This window comes from Mesoplodon densirostris, chromosome 3 (assembly GCF_025265405.1).
Source record: "Mesoplodon densirostris isolate mMesDen1 chromosome 3, mMesDen1 primary haplotype, whole genome shotgun sequence".
Classification (NCBI taxonomy): domain Eukaryota; kingdom Metazoa; phylum Chordata; class Mammalia; order Artiodactyla; family Ziphiidae; genus Mesoplodon; species Mesoplodon densirostris.
Window position 1 is genome coordinate 133,121,156 of NC_082663.1, and position 19,184 is coordinate 133,140,339.

General features: G+C 45.0%; 1 protein-coding gene across 4 annotated transcripts in view; it reads left to right on the forward strand.

The window, feature by feature from the left end:
- The first annotated feature begins 1,496 nt into the window (after nucleotides 1-1,496).
- The window catches only part of GRIA1 (glutamate ionotropic receptor AMPA type subunit 1), a 318,241-nt gene continuing 300,553 nt past the window's right edge, over nucleotides 1,497-19,184 (forward strand). For all 4 annotated transcript variants that reach the window (XM_060092085.1, XM_060092084.1, XM_060092086.1 and 1 more), the window contains exons 1-2: nucleotides 1,497-1,578; nucleotides 4,550-4,687. In XM_060092085.1, coding sequence (XP_059948068.1) covers nucleotides 1,497-1,578; nucleotides 4,550-4,687 — 220 coding nt within the window. The remainder of the gene's footprint in view (nucleotides 1,579-4,549; nucleotides 4,688-19,184) is intronic.

Sequence of the window (19,184 nt, forward strand, 5' to 3'; positions counted from 1 at the left end):
GGTAATTTCCAGAGCATTCAAGTTCGTAGGTCGAACTGTATGCTGGTCCTGAAGGTCCAGACTCCATCTTATCAGATCTATGTCTTTATGATTTAATCCCTGGAGCCTTTTGGTTTTTTTCATCTGTAAAATAAGAGTCAGGGCCACTTCCCAGGGCTGGTATGAGGAGACAGCGAGGTAACCCTGTGAAGCTTCTTCAGAAACTGTAAAGTTCTGTGACTGCTTGGACTGCTGCTTTGCAACCCACACTATTTCTCTGACCACAGCTGTCCTATAAAAGGTTGTTTCAGCAGAAGCCCCTGTCCAGGAAGGTCTATGGAGTTCCAGTTTACTCTAGACAGGACCAGAATCCAGAGATCCCTGAAAGAAGCCTGGATCCTCTCACTAGAATCCCTGCAAAATGACTCATGTAATTGCTCTGTGTAAGCATCCTTAGCCTTTATTGTACACCCACACGATTCTGATGCTATAGATTCCTCTGGAATGCAGGGGAAGGGGGAAGGGGGCTCACTTTAAATGCACAGGATTGAAGAGACCACCAATTCCACTTGTAAAGGCAGCAGGGACCACCAAATGTCCAAGTCAAGGCACCTGCCTTCCAGAGCCTTGGGTCTGTCTTTCTGTCATTCCTCCCAATGTGGGAGGTGGGTAGCTTTTTTCCTTTAAAGCTCCTAGGAGGGATTTCTAGGGTCTTCCCTCAGGAATTAGTTGTAGGAATAATTGGGCCAGTGGAGTGCAGGAGATGTATCCAGCACAGACCTTGCGCTCCCAGAAAAAGTGACCTAGATCAAGCAACGGGTGGATGGAGGACTACTGTGGGGACCCCCTGCCACCTACTGACTTGCAGCTGAACCCACATTCCCAGTCGCATCTGCCAGGCTGGGGGCTGGGGGAGCGGGGGCAGAGAGAGCTGAGGAAGGCGGGGGAGGGCGAAGGGGACCGCAGGGCTGTCCCTTTCGGGCGGGCGAGCAAGCTCCAGGTATCACACCCCCTCACCCGCCCGCCCAGCCAGCCATCGGCACACCCAGCAAGGAGACTAAGGTGAGGATGAGGAGGCAGGGGGTGATGGGGAGAGGAGGTCAGCTGGGGAGCCTCGGGAACTGGCTCGCTTGGTGGGTACTGGCGTAGAGCTGGCTGCCTGTGAGAGCGTGAGGGGGAGAGCGAGAGAGCAAGGGAGGGAGAGGGAGGCAGGCTGCGAGGAGAGGAGAGCAGAGGAGAGGGAGAGGGGGAGCAGCGCTCAGCTCGCAGGAGGACAGGCTTCTCTTTTCCGTGCTCAGTTAATCTGGCTGTCAGTTGGTGTTAACGCTGCAGTTTAAGCGCTGGGATTCCAAGGGAAACAGACAAACCTCGCAGAAGGCAGGCAGGAAGCAAGCGAGGAAGGAAGGAACGGCAGGAGGAAAAGAACAGGCAGAAGAGAGAGAGGAATAAAGGGAAGGGGGAAAACACCAAATCTATGATTGGACCTGGGCTTCTTTTTCGCCAATGCAAAAAGGAATATGCAGCACATTTTTGCCTTCTTCTGCACCGGTTTCCTAGGCGCGGTAGTAGGTGCCAATTTCCCCAACAATATCCAGATCGGTGAGTGAGAGGGGCAGCCTCGGGAGGGACTTTCTGGGTCTGGCCAGTTTTTTTGGGGGGGAGGGGGTCTGTGTCCCCTCCCCCCAGCCCCACTACGGGCTGTCGTGCTTGGCTGTCTACGCAAAGCTGTCCGGTGATATGAAGACTTGGACCGCTGGCATGGGGAGGGGTCTTCTCTGGATGGGATGTGGGGCAGAGAAGGGAAGTGTGCTCACACACACAAACACACGCACACACACGCAGACACAGGTCCTCACACACCACTCACATTCTAGGCATGAGCATGTGAAATGGAGGACCCACTGCTTTGGAGGAAAAATAATCAGGCTGTAACAAGGAAAGAGGTGGTGGGTGTTTAAGGAGTTAACTCCATGGCTTGGTAGATGGTGCCCGATTTCACCTGTTTATATAAATATGTGTGGTGTGTGTGATTATGGATTAAATATGCACATATATATTTGAGAGAAGCGGTGATTTCTCACCTGGGGGAGGGGAAAGAGACCCTCTAAAAGAAAGAGTGAAGGATGCTGGGTTTATTGCAACCACTAAAATAATGCTGAAAAGGCCCCCCACTCTAGGTGAAGGGGGCTCTCTCTCCTGCTCTGGACTCTTCTAGCTGCCTTCTGTCTGCTGTCTGCCATGCTGGGCTGGTGGTCCCCACTCCTCCGATTCTGGAACTTCCTAGCCTGCCTTTTTTTCTGCTCCTTCCATCGCCCACTCCTCTTAGATTTCTCCATCCACAGATACAGTCTACCTTTTACATACACACAAACACACACATCCACATGTTCCTCTCCCCTCCTCTTAGCTTTCCCCATCACTGACCTCCAGCCTCTCAACTTGGAGGCAGGTTTCAACATGCTTTTTTGTTCCCCATTTCCCCTTCCTCGTTGTCACGATCCTCAAAGGACCCTCACCCTCCCTGTATTTATGGGGCAGCCGATAGCTCTTGTTCCTCCTAATAATAACAACGGGGAAAAGCGAAACAAACAGAAGCAGTAACACCAATAACAACGTGTGTCCACAAGGGCTCGGGGATTCAGTATGACCAGCATCTCAGGGCTGTTTATGTCCCGGAATCCAGCAAGCTGCTTTGCTTGGAGGCATCTTGGTGGGTCTGGGTTCTGATTTCTCTCCCCTGACACGGACATTGCTCCACTAGGGAAAGTTCCCGTTCCTACGAGTTTGTGTCTCTTGTGTGTGTGTGTTTGTGGGGGGGGATGTGGTGCAGGTGGTCTTTTGTTGGGCACATATGTGCTGCAATATCAGTCTCTTTTGGCCTCTCCAGTGTGCTGCCTCTGAGGGTGGCTAGAACAGCCATGGAGTAACTTGCTTTGTTTCCTGACACCTGTTAAGCTACATTCTGAAGTGTGTCTGTATATGTGTGTTAGTGCCTTAGACGCAAAACAAAACTTCCTGCCTCTGGGGACGCTTCTCTTGCAGCCCAGCCTATAGCCACCTACCTCCCCACCCCCACCCGCTCTCTTTCATTCATTGCAGGGGAGGAGGAAGCCAGGGAAGTGTTTGGGGTGTGGTCATCTGGGGGGGAGGGTGGAGCATCAGAATCAAGAAGAATTTTTTTGTTTTTGTCCTTTAAAATGGAGGCATATGACCACGTATAAATCACTTGCTCTTACGTGTGGCTCTTCTTTACGTTGGTGCTTAGGTATTGCCCGTACTTTGCTGATTGGAAATACTTGTCTTAAGATATGAGGACTTGCTTTCTCCAAGTGTATTTGTATATATTGCCGTGGATACATAAATGCACAGGGTGTTTTGTGTATACGTAGAGATGCTTGCTTATGTATCTCTGCAGATTTTTCATCATATTTTGCCCCAACTTGCTTGTTCAACTGATAGAACCATTGTTTTTGTTTTCACATAAAAGGTTGAAACGTTAAATTGTAGAACACATGCTGAAAATATCACGGCCAGCAGATAGTACTTGATTCTACTTGTACTGCCTCTAACAAAAGCCTTACAATTCGTTTACTGGTTGTTAAAAACACATATCTACTGTATAAGAAGTTAGAAGTGTATCACATTGGGATTGGGATTCCTAAGGAATCTGAGATCAACTTCTATGTAAACATTCATTATATAGTTCAGTCTCTGGAAACTGCTGACTTTACTTCACAGAAATGTATTTTAATTTATTTATGTGTCCACAGTAAATACAAAGGTAAGGTGTGTACTCTTGTTTCTTGGAACAGGAGTCCCACCAGGCCCCTTTGTTCTGCTTTTTACTAGAATAGAATGTTTGCATCCTCTGGATGTCCTTAAGCCCCCAGAGCTTTGAAGCCCAAGGTTCTCCCAGGCAAATACACACGATGGCAATCCCTTATGTAACAAGTCATTCCTGGGATCATGAGTGGTGAAAGAAGCAGCAAAACACTGTTTGCAGAAAATCAGTTTTCAGAGGAACTGAATAAACCTCAGAGGATTGTCATACAGGTCTTGCTAGGTCAAAGACTACAAGGGTCAAAGTCAAAGCAAACGGTTATAGTGCTGGAGAAGCACATAGGCTCCCAGAGCTAGAGTTTACTCTGTAACATGTATTAGCACTACTTCCTGTAAGACTCTGTGATGAGAAATGGGTCCGATACAGGAAAAATTAGGCACGGCTAGGGTTTAAGTCCATGCAAGAGCATAGGCCGCCTAAGAGGCTTGCACGAGAAAGGAGGAAGAAAAACTCCACAACGCTCCTGTTTTCTCTGACCTGAACTGAGTTGAGGGGCGAACAATCAAAATATTTGGTCAGGGACAGACGTTCGAGTCCTTGTCACATAAAAGCTCATCTGTGGAAGGTGAAGCCTCAGGGTCCAGTTGAGTCTATGTGAATTCTGATCCTCACTCCTAAAGGCAACACCTAACAGCCTGGGGAGAAGAAAAGGGCCAATCTGGGGTGGGCTGTTGAGGAATCAAACCGGTCTCTAGCCCAGATACCATGTTGCATTTTCTTTCCTCACAGGGGGATTATTTCCAAACCAGCAGTCACAGGAACATGCCGCTTTTAGATTTGCTTTGTCGCAACTCACAGAGCCCCCAAAGCTGCTTCCCCAGATTGATATTGTCAACATCAGTGACAGCTTTGAGATGACCTATAGATGTAAGTAATTGCTTCTATTTCTGAGATTTCTTTCTGCAATCGACCAATGAAGGGAGGACCTGTACGTAGGTGGCGTTGTTGCAAAAAATGACTGGGTGTCATCTGTATTCGTAAGAGAAAGCCCTCCAAGAAAAATGTCCAGGGCCTTTTGAGTGATTCCATCAGTTGGTATGTTAGATCCTGCAGCAGTTCATAGAATGGGTTTGCTTTTTCACTGCCAGATACCTTTCAATGCCAGCACGATGAGGACTGGGGTTGACTGCATCTCCCCTACCTCGCAGAGGTTTTCTGGTTCCATTGAGAGTTTCACACTTAGGAAACTTCTGAGAGGCGCAGAATAAAAGGTTCTGACTTACAGAATGTGGTTTAAAGTGCTTACGCCTTTCCTGTGCACAGTTAAAGGAGAAAACGTCGCCAGAGCTTGATAAGGAAGGATACCTGAGAAGGTGTCTATTTGGTTTCCCATTTTTAGAAATGACCAGTAATTATTTTTAAAAATTGATGCCTTGATTATTTCCAGAATACTTTGAAGTGATGGATGGCTTACATAATTTTTAGGATGGCCTTTGAGCACAAAACAGAACAGAGGTGACCCCAAGAAGGAGAAAGGAGAGGCCAATTTCTGCCCATCTGAACTGAATGCATTATAAAATGCGGGCAACAAACACCATTCTGAGTTTTTCTGACAACTAGGGCTGAAAAGAAAACCTGTGTGGTGGTATGATTGCCATCTTAAGACAGGTGAAAGCATAAAATTTAATCAGTAGAGACATTTTCCCTCCAGGGATTAAGCTCAGGTAGGAATTGATGGCATGGAAGTGTGAGCTGAATGGGCAAGAACACGTCAAAAGTGGATTAAATTGGCACCGTAGGCTCTGGGTGCCACTGTGGCCTTGGTGGCTTCTGCTGAGCTGTGAATGGCAGAAGGCATGCACCATATTTCCTTCACTGCTTTCCCACATTTCCCTCCCGGTGAGCTCTCAATGATTTGAACTGAAGACGCTCAAACTGAGAATTCAGCATTCTCCCTATCCCTAAGACCACTCATAAGATAATGTATATGCAAATTCCAAGAATTATAATTATTCCAATTACTCAGCCATAAAAAGGAATGAAATAATGCCATTTGCAACGAGATGGATGGTCATAGAGCTTATCATACTAAGTGAAATAAATCAGAGAAAGACAAATATCATACGATATCACATATGTGGAATCTAAAAAAATGATACAAATGATCTTATTTACAAAACAGAAACAGACACAGAAAACAAACTTATTGTTACCAAAGGGGAAAAGCGGGGAGGGGGATAAATTAGGAGTTTGGGATTAACAGATACACACTGCTATATATAAAATGGGTAAACAACAAGGACCTACTGTATAGCACAGGGAACTATATTCAGTATCATGTAATAACCTATAATGGAAAAGAATCTGAAAAAGAATATATATATACGTATATGTATATATATATGTGTGTGTGTGTGTGTGTATATATATATATATATATATATATATATGACTGAATCACTTTGCTGTACACCTGAAACATTGTAAAGCAACTATACTTCAATACAAAAAAGAATTATAATTATTTCAAATTCCATTTACTGAGGACTTACTGTGTGTCAAGAACTATGATAAGTATTTTATGGACAATTATAGTAACATTCATTACCGTTTATTGAACATCCACTGTGGCCCTGCAACGCACTAATTGCTTTTCATGTGTTAGTTTGTTTAATCCTCACAGGAGCCCTGCAGTGCTCTATATTATCTTCCTTTTAGAGAAGAGGGAACTAAGGTTGCAACAGGTTATATAACTTGCCCAGGGTCACCCAAGAAGTAAATGGTGGTCTTGTGACCCCAAGGTACATGTTTCTGAGCACTGCAATAGATACACAGATCCCATGGTAACTTGATCAATTTCACTGAGATTACCTGAGAAATAAAAGGGAATTTTCAGAGTTTTATAAGGCAGTGGCCTGATAAAGCACCTAGGCAGAAAACCTTATCATGTTTCAAATTGTAGCCATGATTTTGCACAGGAGTGACCCACTGAATAAATAAAACAACAATTCTGCATTCTGCTAATGCTGAGGTTGAAAATCTTGTCAACTGTGTTACTCACTACCCTTAAAAGTGAGCTGAAGTTTAACTGTTGAATTGTAGTTCTGTGAAACCATCTCCCTGGAAAACTAAAATAATATTGAGTAGGTATTTGGTTATTAGATAACCTCCCATTTCTTTCAATGTGGCTTAAAGGAGAATTTTTCAAGGGAGGATTTAGGTGTGGGCATCAATGTATCTAAAAACCATCAGAGATTATGTATAACCTATTGCATGCATGTGCATATTTTAATTTATTCCCTGGGTAGAGGCTCCATAGCTTTTGTCACCCTCTCAAAGGGATCCATTACTCTAGGATTATTTGCTTAGGGAATCTAGAAGAATAAATGGCTGGCATGTGTATTCACTCATACTGCTGAGAACTGTCTACAACAGAGCTTGGTGGAAAGAGATGTTAACTGCTATTCTAGTGTCAAGACGTTGACTGACAGGACAAAATAATAAAAGACAAAACTTGGAGGAAATGTTCTAAGACAAAAGGTGGTGCTTCTGTACCATTATCTTAACAACCTAAGACTTGATCTCTAATAGGGTTGTTGGCCGTTTATTGGGAGGATTGAAATGTGATACAGGCAATGTCATCCACTGTGGTTAATGAACCAGAAGTGAGTGGATATGGGTTCTTGAACTTGATTCCTGCCCTATACCAGTGTATAGTTTTCTATGAATTTGGTCATTCTTTTTTTTTTTCCCCAAACTGTTCCTGTCTTTATTTATTTTTTAACATCTTTATTGGAGTATAATTGCTTTACAATGGTGTGTTAGTTTCTGCTTTATAACTAAGTGAATCAGCTATACATATACATATATCCCCATATCTCTTCCCTCTTGCATCTCCCTCCCTCCCACCCTCCCTATCCCACCCCTCTAGGTGGTCACAAAGCACTGAGCTGATCTCCCTGTGCTATGCGGCTGCTTCCCACTAGCTATCGGTTTTATGTTTGGTAGTGTATATATGTCCATGCCACTCTCTCACTTTGTCCCAGCTTACCCTTCCTCCTCCCCGTGTCCTCAAGTCCATTCTCTAGTAGGTCTGCGTCTTTTTTTTTTTCTTTTTTTTGCACAGTACGCGGGCCTCTCACTGTTGTGGCGTCTCCCGCTGCGGAGCACAGGCTCCGGACGCGCAGGCCCAGCGGCCACGGCTCACGGGCCCAGCCGCTCTGCGGCATGTGGGATCCTCCGAGACCGGGGCACGAACCAGCGTCCCCCTCATCGGCAGGCGGACCCCCAACCACTGCGCCACCAGGGAAGCCCGGTCTGCGTCTTTATTCCCGTCCTACCCCTAGGTTCTTCATGACAATTTTTTTTTTTAAGATTCCATATATATGCGTTAACATATGGTATTTGTTTTCCTCTTTCTGACTTACTTCACTCTGTATGACAGACTCTAGGTCCATCCACCTCACTACAAATAACTCAATTTCATTTCTTTTCATGGCTGAGTAATATTCCATTGTATATATGTGCCACATGTTCTTTATCCATTCATCTGTCGATGGACACTTGGGTTGCTTCCATGTTCTGGCTATCGTAAATAGAGCTGCAAGAATTTGGTCATTCTTTCAACATTTCTTCAGTGCTATGAACTGATATGGTCATTGGGAAAACAGAGATGATAAAAGGTCCTTGCTCTTAAATGGCTTACAGTCCAATGGGGACTCTGCTGTGTGTCCAAGAACTGAGAGGGCACTGGGCAATTGGGGTGGCTATGGTGGCAATGTAATTTCCAGCCTGCCTGTAACATTCTTTGGTAACTTTCATCTGAGACTAGCGAACCCGTTGGGGCCGTGTCCACTGTGATCCATTGGTCTGGGAAAACTGACATCTGTCCCAATTTGGATTCAGTAAAAATATGTCAAAGGGAGCAGAGAGGTTTTAGGTATGATGCCTTAACTAATCATTTCTTGAAAACTAAGAAAGCATCTTACTGAGATTTAATTTCATGTGCTTTTTTGAAATCTGGACTAGTGGTTAACCTTAAGTTAACTTTCCCAGTCTTACCTCCAGAAAATAACCAAATCTTTATTTTTTCATCATTTTCCTGTCATTTGTTTTTTTCCTATACATTTTGCTATTCATGATCCCTCCACCAGAGGGTGGAGAAGGGAAAGGAGAGGAAGTGTAACAGGAACTATTCCTGCTAGATGTATTAGCAACAGGGGACATTAAAAAGGCAGAGTGGTCCTTAGAGGGTAGGGAATGCAGGGGAGAGTATCGCTAATACCTCCAGCCAAGATGAGAGTTCTGCGTCTTCTTTGCATTCCATCTTTCCTTCTTTCCTTTTCCGCCATCATTAAGGGATAAAGTCATTGAATCAGCAACCCAAATGCTTTAGGATCTCCTCTGAGTATACTTCCAAGCCCACAAGGGCAGGAGTTGAGGGGTCTGTCCATAGAGATGGTAGTTACTGACTAGCTGTTCAGCTTATCTTGGTGTCTTTATGGTAAGTATAAATAAAGAGACAGATGAAATACTAACTGGGGTTCCTATTAGATTTCTGAGGAGCATTGTTGCAACTTAATCCTTACTTTTCATTTATTCATCCATTTATTGGTTCAGCAAATACATGGTGAATTTCCATTGTATGCCCAGCACAGTGCCAGGTGCTAGGAATATAATGGCCGACAAAGAAGACACAGCTTCTTTCCCTGTGGGAGTTACAGTTTAGCCTGGAGATCCTCAAACTTCAGCGCACAGAAAATTCACCCAGGGAGCTTGTTTAAAGCAAGACTCAAGGGCAGACGCTAGACTTCCTGAATCAGAATATTCAAGAGCTGGCCCTGGGAAGATTTGGCAGCAGTTAATATGGGCATCCCACTTGACGAAGCTCTTTAAAAACCTTGCATTCCTTTAGCAAGCATTTTTTGAGCCCTTAACCTAGCCCAGGCGCGGTGCTAAGCACTAGAAATGTAGACAAAAGTAAGACATGTTCCCACCCTGGAGGACTTTATCCCTAGTGAAACCAACCGTCCTATAAAGAGAAGTTAAAAATGTAATGTTGTAAGTGTTACAGCAGTCACTTGCAGGGAGTGTTAGAGATGCTTTGAAAAGTCGGGTTGGCCTCTCAGAGGGTGGTGGTTGATGTGAGTCTCACTGATAAATGGAAGCTTTCTAGGAGGTCAAGGTGAGGGGGCCAGAAGGAAATGAGGCAAGTGTGTTCCAGGCAGAGGGAACAGTGTGTGCAAAAGAAAAGAGGACGCTTTACCTAGTTCCTCCCCTGCTCTGACCTCCTGTGTCACTCCACGCTGGGCCTCCCATTTGCCAGTTGTCAAATGCTGCGGAAGGGGTGACCCAATGGCTATCCCCAAGCCACTTTCAGCACAGTGTTTAAGAAGCACTGAATTGCACGTCGGAATTTGGATATCTTAGCTCTCTTTGAAATTTCAAACCATTTGGCAACACTGGACCCTGGGTCTATGTAGCCCCAGTTGGCTAGGATGGGAGTATCCCACCTGGATGGCTTCTCTCTCGAGCAGCCCACTTCTCTCCTTTTCTTCACCTGCCTGGCTCCTGGAAGCATTGAGCTTTTAAGTCCCAGTTGATTTGCTCTGCAATGTTGCCTGTGTTGTGTGTTTAGAGGTCAACCCTACCACCAGAATGTGAACTGCTGTTCAGAAAAGACCATGTTTAGCTGTTGTTTGGTGTTGCTGAGAACACCTGGCACAGGGCTATTCCCTTAACACACATGAACAAACATTTCCAGGAATCAGAGAGCCACACAGCATAGATGCTGGGAGCTTAAATAACAATCAGATGGAATGCAGCATGCCTATTTCCAGTGGGTCTCCCTCTGTTGTGGACCTACTTAGGAAGCCCAAGGGCATTCTAACAAGATGTTAGGTGCTGGCAACAGACACATGGCCTCTTAGCTTTTGCCTGAGCATCCCTCATCATTTTCAGAACTGCAAACTAACAGTCCAGAGACTTGTTTTGCCTGACCTGCATGATGCTTTTCAAAATTTGGGATAAAAATCCAAATTTCTGGCTTCTTTGAAAATACTTAGGGCATCAGGCAACTCTGGACCCACATTCCTGCTCCACTTCTACTGTCTAGAGCTGAGAAGTGCTGACCGATTTAAGTATAAGGTATAATCTCTCAAGTTTACCAAAGTCCTGACTGTTCCTTATCAGACATGTGGCCAGTATAACAAATTATGTTAGTTGGCCAGGCCTGTAAGTAGGCCAATGTGCTCACACCTGATTTATATACTTCAGCATCTGCCATTTTATTATTTTATTTTAATAATATCTATTCCTCACCCTGCAATAAACAGTAGAGGCCACAAAAGATATGTAACTCCTGCTCTCAAAAAACTGGTCTAGGGAATTCCCTGGTGGTCCAGTGGTTAGGACTCTATACTTCCACTACAGGGGGCACGGGTCTGAAATCCCTGGTCTGAAAACTAAGATCCTGCGAGCTATGTGGCACAGCCAAAAAAAAAAAAAAAAATTGATCTATATGTACTAATGAAACTGTTGGGAGGATAAACAAAGATTATTCTGAAGACCTACCATATGCCAGAGACTTCACACATGTTGTCTTATTTATACTTTATAATAATCTTGAGAGGTTATTATCTCCATTTTATAGATGACACTACTGAGAGTGAGAATGATTAAGTGTCTTCTCCATATTACCCAGTGAAGAAGAGCCTAAACTAATATGTGAAGCCAGCTTTGCAAACTCCAAAATTCAGTGAGCTTTCACCTTTTTAAGATAGAGGAACATTATGGACACAAACAAAGTGAAACGGCAGGAAAAGAGCCCAACACAAGAAGTGCCAAAAGGGGCTTCCCTGGTGGCGCAGTGGTTGAGAGTCCGCCTGCTGATGCAGGGGACACGGGTTTGTGCCCCGGTCCGGGAGAATCCCACATGCCGTGGAGCGGCTGGGCCCGTAAGCCATGGCCGCTGAGCCTGCGCGTCCGGAGCCTGTGCTCCGCAACGGGAGAGGCCACGACAGTGAGAGGCCCGCATACCGCAAAAAAAAAAAAAAAAAAAAGAAGTGCCAAAAGAAGTGAAGTTTACGATTCAGGATTAGGTGCTAAGACTTCCAAGGCAGAGGCAGATGGCTGTGGATAAGGAATACTTCTTGCAGGAGGTGGAACTGGAGCAGGTATTGAAGGGTGGAGCAGATTTGGGGTGTGTCATGAGAGGAAGGTTTTTGAGTGGGTACAGTCACAATATTTCTCCTCCCCTCATCTCTACCACTACGGCATATATTTATTTTTGCAAGGCGGAGAGTTCAGACTTTATCTCTTGCATCCATGCTGAGCTCCTGGTTACACGGCAGATGTCTGCATTTCTCTGGTTGATGTTACAGTGTGATTGTGGTTTCTCCACCTTCACCTCTGCCCTCACTTTGAGACACACAGGCCCCAACGTTGTCTGTGCTTGACTCTTGGTTCTTATGATAATATTGATGATCATAAGTTTTTTGATACAGAAGAGTGTGAACACTGCTTCCTCTGATTAGTTTGAAGACTTCTGCTGAGATGGGTGAGATTACTATTCTTTTAGATGCTCAAGATAAAGTAGTCATATAGGACATTTGGGAAACAGTTAAGATTCATTTATGTGTTCACGCGTTCCTTCAAAGCACTTTTACTATTGCCCCCTATGGAGCATATGTACCATTACAGCCCCCTCTCATACCCTTGCAGACAGCATTCATTGATTACAGAATTCTTTTCCACTGAATCTAGACATGGTCTTAGATTCCCTCTCACCAGAACATTCCAGGCAGTGAGTACAAATTGGTCAGAGTTGCAGTTGATACACGAGATAAAATCCATTTGCCATTACAAGGCATTACACTAGGAACTGGGGGAAATAAAATGCATGAGTCATTGATTCTCCCCTTAAGGGGCTCAGGTTCTTACAGAGAAAATAGGCATGCACAAAAAACTGATATAATGGAGAGGCTCTCTGCACTCCCCTTCTCTCACTCACACACACATTGAGAGAAGGGAAGGAAAACTTCCAGTTGGAGGAATCAGACCAGGTAGGTAGAAGAGCAGGCGGAATGTAGATGGGAAGATAGGAAGATACACACATGCGTGCACACACACACACACACACACACACACACACATACACCCCAAGTCTGACCAGTGAAAAGTATATTGGATTGAGATTTGAAGACATGGACTCAAGTGCTGGACTATTTTCTTGAGTCATTCATGTGTGACTTCAGAGGACCACTCCCATGCTTATTTGTACGATGAAGCTCCGATGACCTCTACGAGTCCTTCTAGGGCTATATGTCAATGATGAGAGTGCATGGAAAACTCCAGGAATACACAATTAAGAGAAGAAGCTTTTGTACCAGCCTTCGTTTGGACAGAGGCTCACTAAACAAATTGAGACTCTGAGAAAAGCTCTGAACCCTGTCCACCGAGTTGCACAGCCAAGCTACATTTGTATGCAGATACAGGGGAATTAAGCCAACCATGGGCCTCAGGTGCATTCATTCAATATTCAACTAGTATTTATGGAGTGCTTACTATTGTGAACAAAAACAGAAAGCAGCCCTGTGCTCATGGAGCTTACTGGCTAGTAAGGGATGCAGCTATTAGTCAAATAATCATACAAATGAGTGCATCATTATAGATCAAGATAAAGACGTGAAAGAAAGGGCCATGATTCAATGAAAGCATATTACAAAGGAACCATCTTTGGGCAGAGAGGTGAATAGGTGTTTGAGCTGAGAAATGAAGGCTTTTGGTGATGTGGTGTCGGGAACAGGAGGAATATTCTAGAAGCTTTCTGGGCAGACGGCTGGTGGGGGGGTAAGGGGTGGGGGAGTATGGGGCTGGGGACGGTGGCAAGGGCCAGGCCTGGTGGGCCCTGTTATGGAATTTGATCTTTAGCCCAAGAGCTGTGGGAAACCCACTGAAGGGTTCTAAGCAGAGAAGTACCAGGTTCAGATGTCTGTTTCTCACCGGGAATCAGAGGCTCAAGAACACTTTGCCGCTTTCAGGTTCCCTGGAGACTTTTTGCTAGACTTTTTGCTAATGTCTTTGTTCCTTTACTCCCATCCCCAGTTTGGGATTGAGTGTGGCAAAGGAAAGGGGACAGACACTGGGGGCAAGGGGAAGCTCTTGGCTGGGCGTAGGGGTCATATGCTGTATGTGGCTCTGTGGTGTGTCTGTGGATGTGCTCTCAGAGACGAAGCTGATCCAGCAGAGGGCCAAGAAATTTGGTGAGTATGTGTGCGGAGGCAGAGAATCATCTAGAACTCCACTTAATTTATCAGACGGGAAGGCTACACTACACTGAATCCTGGCCTCCATTCAAACCAGGCAACTCAATGGTCCTCAAGTTCACACTGCTGTTTCCTCCACCTACACACTACACCTCCCATATTCCCTTATCGAAATTCTGTCCCTCTGGTCTGTCCTAGCTCTTGCATCATCTTCTCTCCTAATCCTCCCTTGTCCCAGCACCCCACATTCACACACTCTCTGTCCCGTAGCCCGTTGTATCTTCCTTGTAGCAGCTGTCACACTGAGCCCTGGGTTTTAGTTGCCTGGACCCTTATTTTATCTGCCCCACTGGACTAAGCAACTTGGGGGCAGTGACCTTGTTTTCTTTAGCTTCCCATCACAGTCTCCACCAGAGAATAGTGTGTGGTGGTGCTAGTGAAATGAATGAATGAATGAGTGAATGAATGAACACATAGCTGTATATTATGTAACATCAATGGCAGGGATGAAAATAAGCCTGCATTATTGCTGTTTATGGGGTAGTATTTGGATATTATGAATTCTGAGAGTTCCAGCAGGCTGTGTTGTAAATTCCTGTGGAAGACGATTATAATAACTGTAGCTAGAAAGTGACGGAGGTGAAAACCAGTTATAAGTCCAATCAAAAGCTCATTCCAGGGCTTCCCTGGTGGCGTAGTGGTTGCGAGTCCGCCTGCCGATGCAGGGGACGCGGGTTCGTGCCCCGGTCCGGGAAGACCCCACATGCCGTGGAGCAGCTGGGCTTGTGAGCCATGGCTGCTGAGCCTGTGCATTCGGAGCCTGTGCTCCGCAACGGGACAGGCCACAACAGTGAGAGGCCCGCGTACCACACACACACACAAAAAAGCTCATTCCAGGGCTTCCCTGCTGGCGCAGTGGTTGAGAGTCCGCCTGCCGATGCAGGGGACACGGGTTCGTGCCCCGGTCTGGGAAGATCCCACGCGTCGCGGAGCGGCTGGGCCCGTGAGCCATGGCCGCTGAGCCTGTGCGTCTGGAGCCCGTGCTCTGCAACGGGAGAGGCCACAACAGTGAAAGGCCCACATACCACAAAAAAAAAAAAAAAAAAAAAAAGCTCATTCTAGCTCCTTCTAGACGATTGTCAGTCAGGGTCCAAAATAAGGAATAAGGCCCCATTTTCTAAATAAAGGATTTCCAGTTCAAGGCCTGGCTCTGCCATGGATGCCTTGCATGGCTTGGGCAAGTCAATTCTCTTTTTTGAACCACGGTTTCTTTCAAATGAAGGTAATAACTGTACCACTGATATTTGGTTATTGTGAGAAGGAGTAAATGCTTGCTAATTTCAAATCAACTCCACTCAATAAAATGGCATCAAGCAGGTAATTTTATTCTCCCTTTTTCACAGATGAGGAAGCTGAGCTCTCAGGGGAGTGAGAGGGCAATGGCTTGGGTTTCTGGTTCCATCCCTAGACATGTGCGGGCTGGGAGGGCTTTCTTCATTTCACTGTCTGCTGTGTCTGCCTACTCCCTTGTGGGTGTTATAGCTCCCCTCCTGTGGCAGCAGCCCTCCTCCCCCAGCGTCAGTGCCTGCTTCTTGTATAACACAGCCCTGTGCCCTTTCAAGGGACCTGTGCTGCTCCGTGGCAGCTGCAGTCAAGGTGTGCAGTGTACAGAGGTTACTGGAAATCTCTTTCTAACCCCGACCACTCCCATGACTTTGGTGTATCACAGTGCACAGGGAAGCCCAAGGTCACGGGAGGTCCAGATCCCAGGGAATACAGGCAAAATGGGGGTTGAGGAGGCAGCTGGAGGCTAATGTCATTACATGGAATCTCTAGGATGGAAATGAACTTTTTGAGACTAGCTTTTATTTTGTGTATAAAAGTAGTATGCATATTATAGAAAGCCATGTGGACACAAACACCAAACAAAATAAAATCTGTGTAATTATAATATTAAGGATAAACTCCCCATCTTTTTTCTGAATATATCAATTAAAAAATTAAGAGTATATTTATATTACTGGCTAAGAACATGATTTTTTCACTCAGTGTAACACGTGTTACTTTGAACATCACACATTCATCTTAATGTCTTCTTTACTCAATGTACACACATACCCTAACTTACTTCATCTATTGCCTGTTATTAGATATCTAGTTTATTTCCAAATGCTTTTTCCTAAAAATAATGCTATGATAATTATTCCAATAAAAGTTTAGTCATTTGTATATATCATTCGGATTTTAAGAGAATTAGAGACCAGTGGGGACAATTTCCAATGAGATTTAATAGAAAGGCATATACAGGAATTGAAATAAGTTGTTCAATGCCAGCTTTGACATTGACTTGTATGAACTTGAGAAATCTTTGTGTCCAGTTTAGTTTCCAGATGTATAATATGGGGTGATAATACCATATTCTCAGGGTTATTAGAATAGGCAAATGCCATTACTTACATGAAAGAGCTTTAAAAATTCAGAAGTGCTAGGCAAATGCAGGGTAATATAATTAACTAGGTATATTGTCTATTAACACAGTGTTTTTTTTTTTTTTTTTTTTTTTTTTTGCGGTACGTGGGTCTCTCATTGCCGTGGCCTCTCCCGCCGCGGAGCACAGGCTCCGGATGCGCAGGCTCAGCGGCCATGGCTCACGGGCCCAGCCGCTCTGCAGCATGTGGGATCTTCCCGGACTGGGGCACGAACCCGTGTCCCCTGCATCGGCAGGCGGACTCTTAACCACTGCGCCACCAGGGAAGCCCTAACACAGTGTTTTTGGCTCAAGAAATTACTGCTTATGGGGACAAAGGGGCAACCCCATTTGGGCAGTGAGTAGTCAGGACTCTTTTGGTGACAAGTGATAGAAAACTAACTGGATAGTTTTGACTTCAGGTACAGCTAGATTCAGGGGCTTGAATGATATCATCAGGCTGCAGATAGACCCTCTAGATTTTGGGGCTTAGCTTTTCTCTAAATTGGCTTTATACTCATGTGTCAGATCCTGGCACAGCCAGCCTACACCTGCCCATCTCAAAGTCCAATGGAAAGGGAACTTCTCTTTTGCCCTCAGTTCCACAAAAGTCCTAGGTCTGATGTCACTGAATAAAAATCAGGACACATGCTCATTTCTGAACATGACACAGTGGCCTGCATATTATCTTCTTTAGGTCATTCTATGCCTAGTCATATGGTCATTCTTAGAGCTTGGGGCAGTGAGAAGTACCAAATGTTGGTTTCATTCAGTCTATCCAAACTAGGTGGACCTGGGGGAGCAGTAATTCCTCCAAAGGAAATCAGGATGCTGTTACCAAAACAATGGACATTAGATGCTCAGTAGGCCAAAAAAAAAAAAACAACACAGATGTCCTCCCACACACATCAATTCAGAAGGGAAAATTCAGAGAGGCTGGAGCTAGACCAAGGGTCAACATGCTAAGGCAGAGAAAAGCCACCAATGAGAGAAGAGCATACAAGGGATGCTGGTGGATAAGGCAAGATCAGAGGTCAGTGCAGGCAAAAGGTTTGAAATCCAGGCAGACTCATGAGTCAGTCAAAGCTATGAGGAGTCTTTGCTAATCCCCACTCAGCCAGGAGCAAACCGTGTTCATGGAACAGTTTTAGGAAGTGTTGTCCACCCATATGGGTGTGGCTGAGGGTGTCCCTTCTGACCACTCTTTGACAGAATGTTGGGGCTGTCAGCCCTAAGATATCTGGTGATCTGGAGGCACCTCTACTCTTTCCCAGTGACCACGACATTCCCTGCTCTACTCAGAGACTCAAGCTATTGTGCACAAACTCTTTAACAGTCCCAGTTGGAATCTTGGCTGCAATTCTGATGAGCCCACACCACCAGATGGTAGGCTCTTCTAATTGGTTCTATCTCTTCTAGCTTTTGGCAGGAATGAAGCCTTCCCTATGCCTCAAGACGGGGGATAGAGAGAGCCAGGATGCAATGAAAGAGGCTATAACCTCTGTTAAACAGGCAGAGATCTTAAATTAGTTCTTGTCCAAGGAGAACAGAGTGGTACGGTTTTTATCACACTAGGTCATGGATTCACCATGGACTGAAATTCTAAACTAATGCTGATAAAACACAGGATTGTAATGACTGGAAAATTGTTTAGCTAGAAAGGTCAACTGGTCTAGGGGAGGGCATTCATTTATTCAACCACTGATATTTATGGAGCATCATGGAAGATTAAATTCTTATTTGGTAATTATTCATCTCTTCCCCAAACTCCTTGGAAGAGTATATCTCCCTGCTCCACTAATGTTATGTTTGGTCATGTGACTTGCCTTGGAAAATGGGATATTATTAGGCATGTTTCAAGCAGAAGCCATGAGAAGAACATGCCCCAGAGAGCCTGCTGCTCCCAGAAGAATGAGAAATGCAAAAAAACCAGAGGTGCTGCAGTCAACCCACAGACTGAAGTCTGAAGCAAAGCCATCTCAGCTGACTGGCAGAACTGTGAACACAATAGTAAATGTTCACTGTTATATACCATTGAATTTGGGGTGGTTTGTTATGGAGCAATAGCTGACCAATACAAGCAACTACTGTATGTTCCACACTTTGCTAGGTCCTGAGGGAACACTGGAGAATGGTAGATATGGTCTTGGTCTCCATGGAGCATTTGCTCTATAGGGAGATAGGAAATAAATACATTTACGTATAAAAAATTGTAATAGAGATTGTTACTATGGTCATAGGAAAATAGGATGTAGTGACAAATCACTATTGTAGAAGAGAACACCTACTTTGGATTAAGTGGTCAAGGAAGACCTCTCCAAGGAGGTGACATGTAAACTCAAATAGGTAAGCTGGAAAGAAGCCAGACAGGAGTATGATCCCCTGTATAATGTGAAGAAACAGCCACATGGGCAAGTTAGATTGAGAATCTTGGTCTAGGCTGGGGAGAAGGAGGGGCTCTGAAAAAATTTCTGGCAAATCAGGTCACTCCTAAAGCAGGTTGTCCTAGAGCAGACGCTGGCTTGTCTGCACCATGTTGTATGTGCAAGTCAAGGGTTGACAGAGATGCATGTGCTGCCAAAGGCAAGACAGCCACTGGATGTGGGAGCCACAGAGCATAGCAGAGGAAGAGGGTAGGGCTTCCTAGGGCATTCCTAACAAAGAGGTGATGGCATTGGCTATTCTTCCTGTC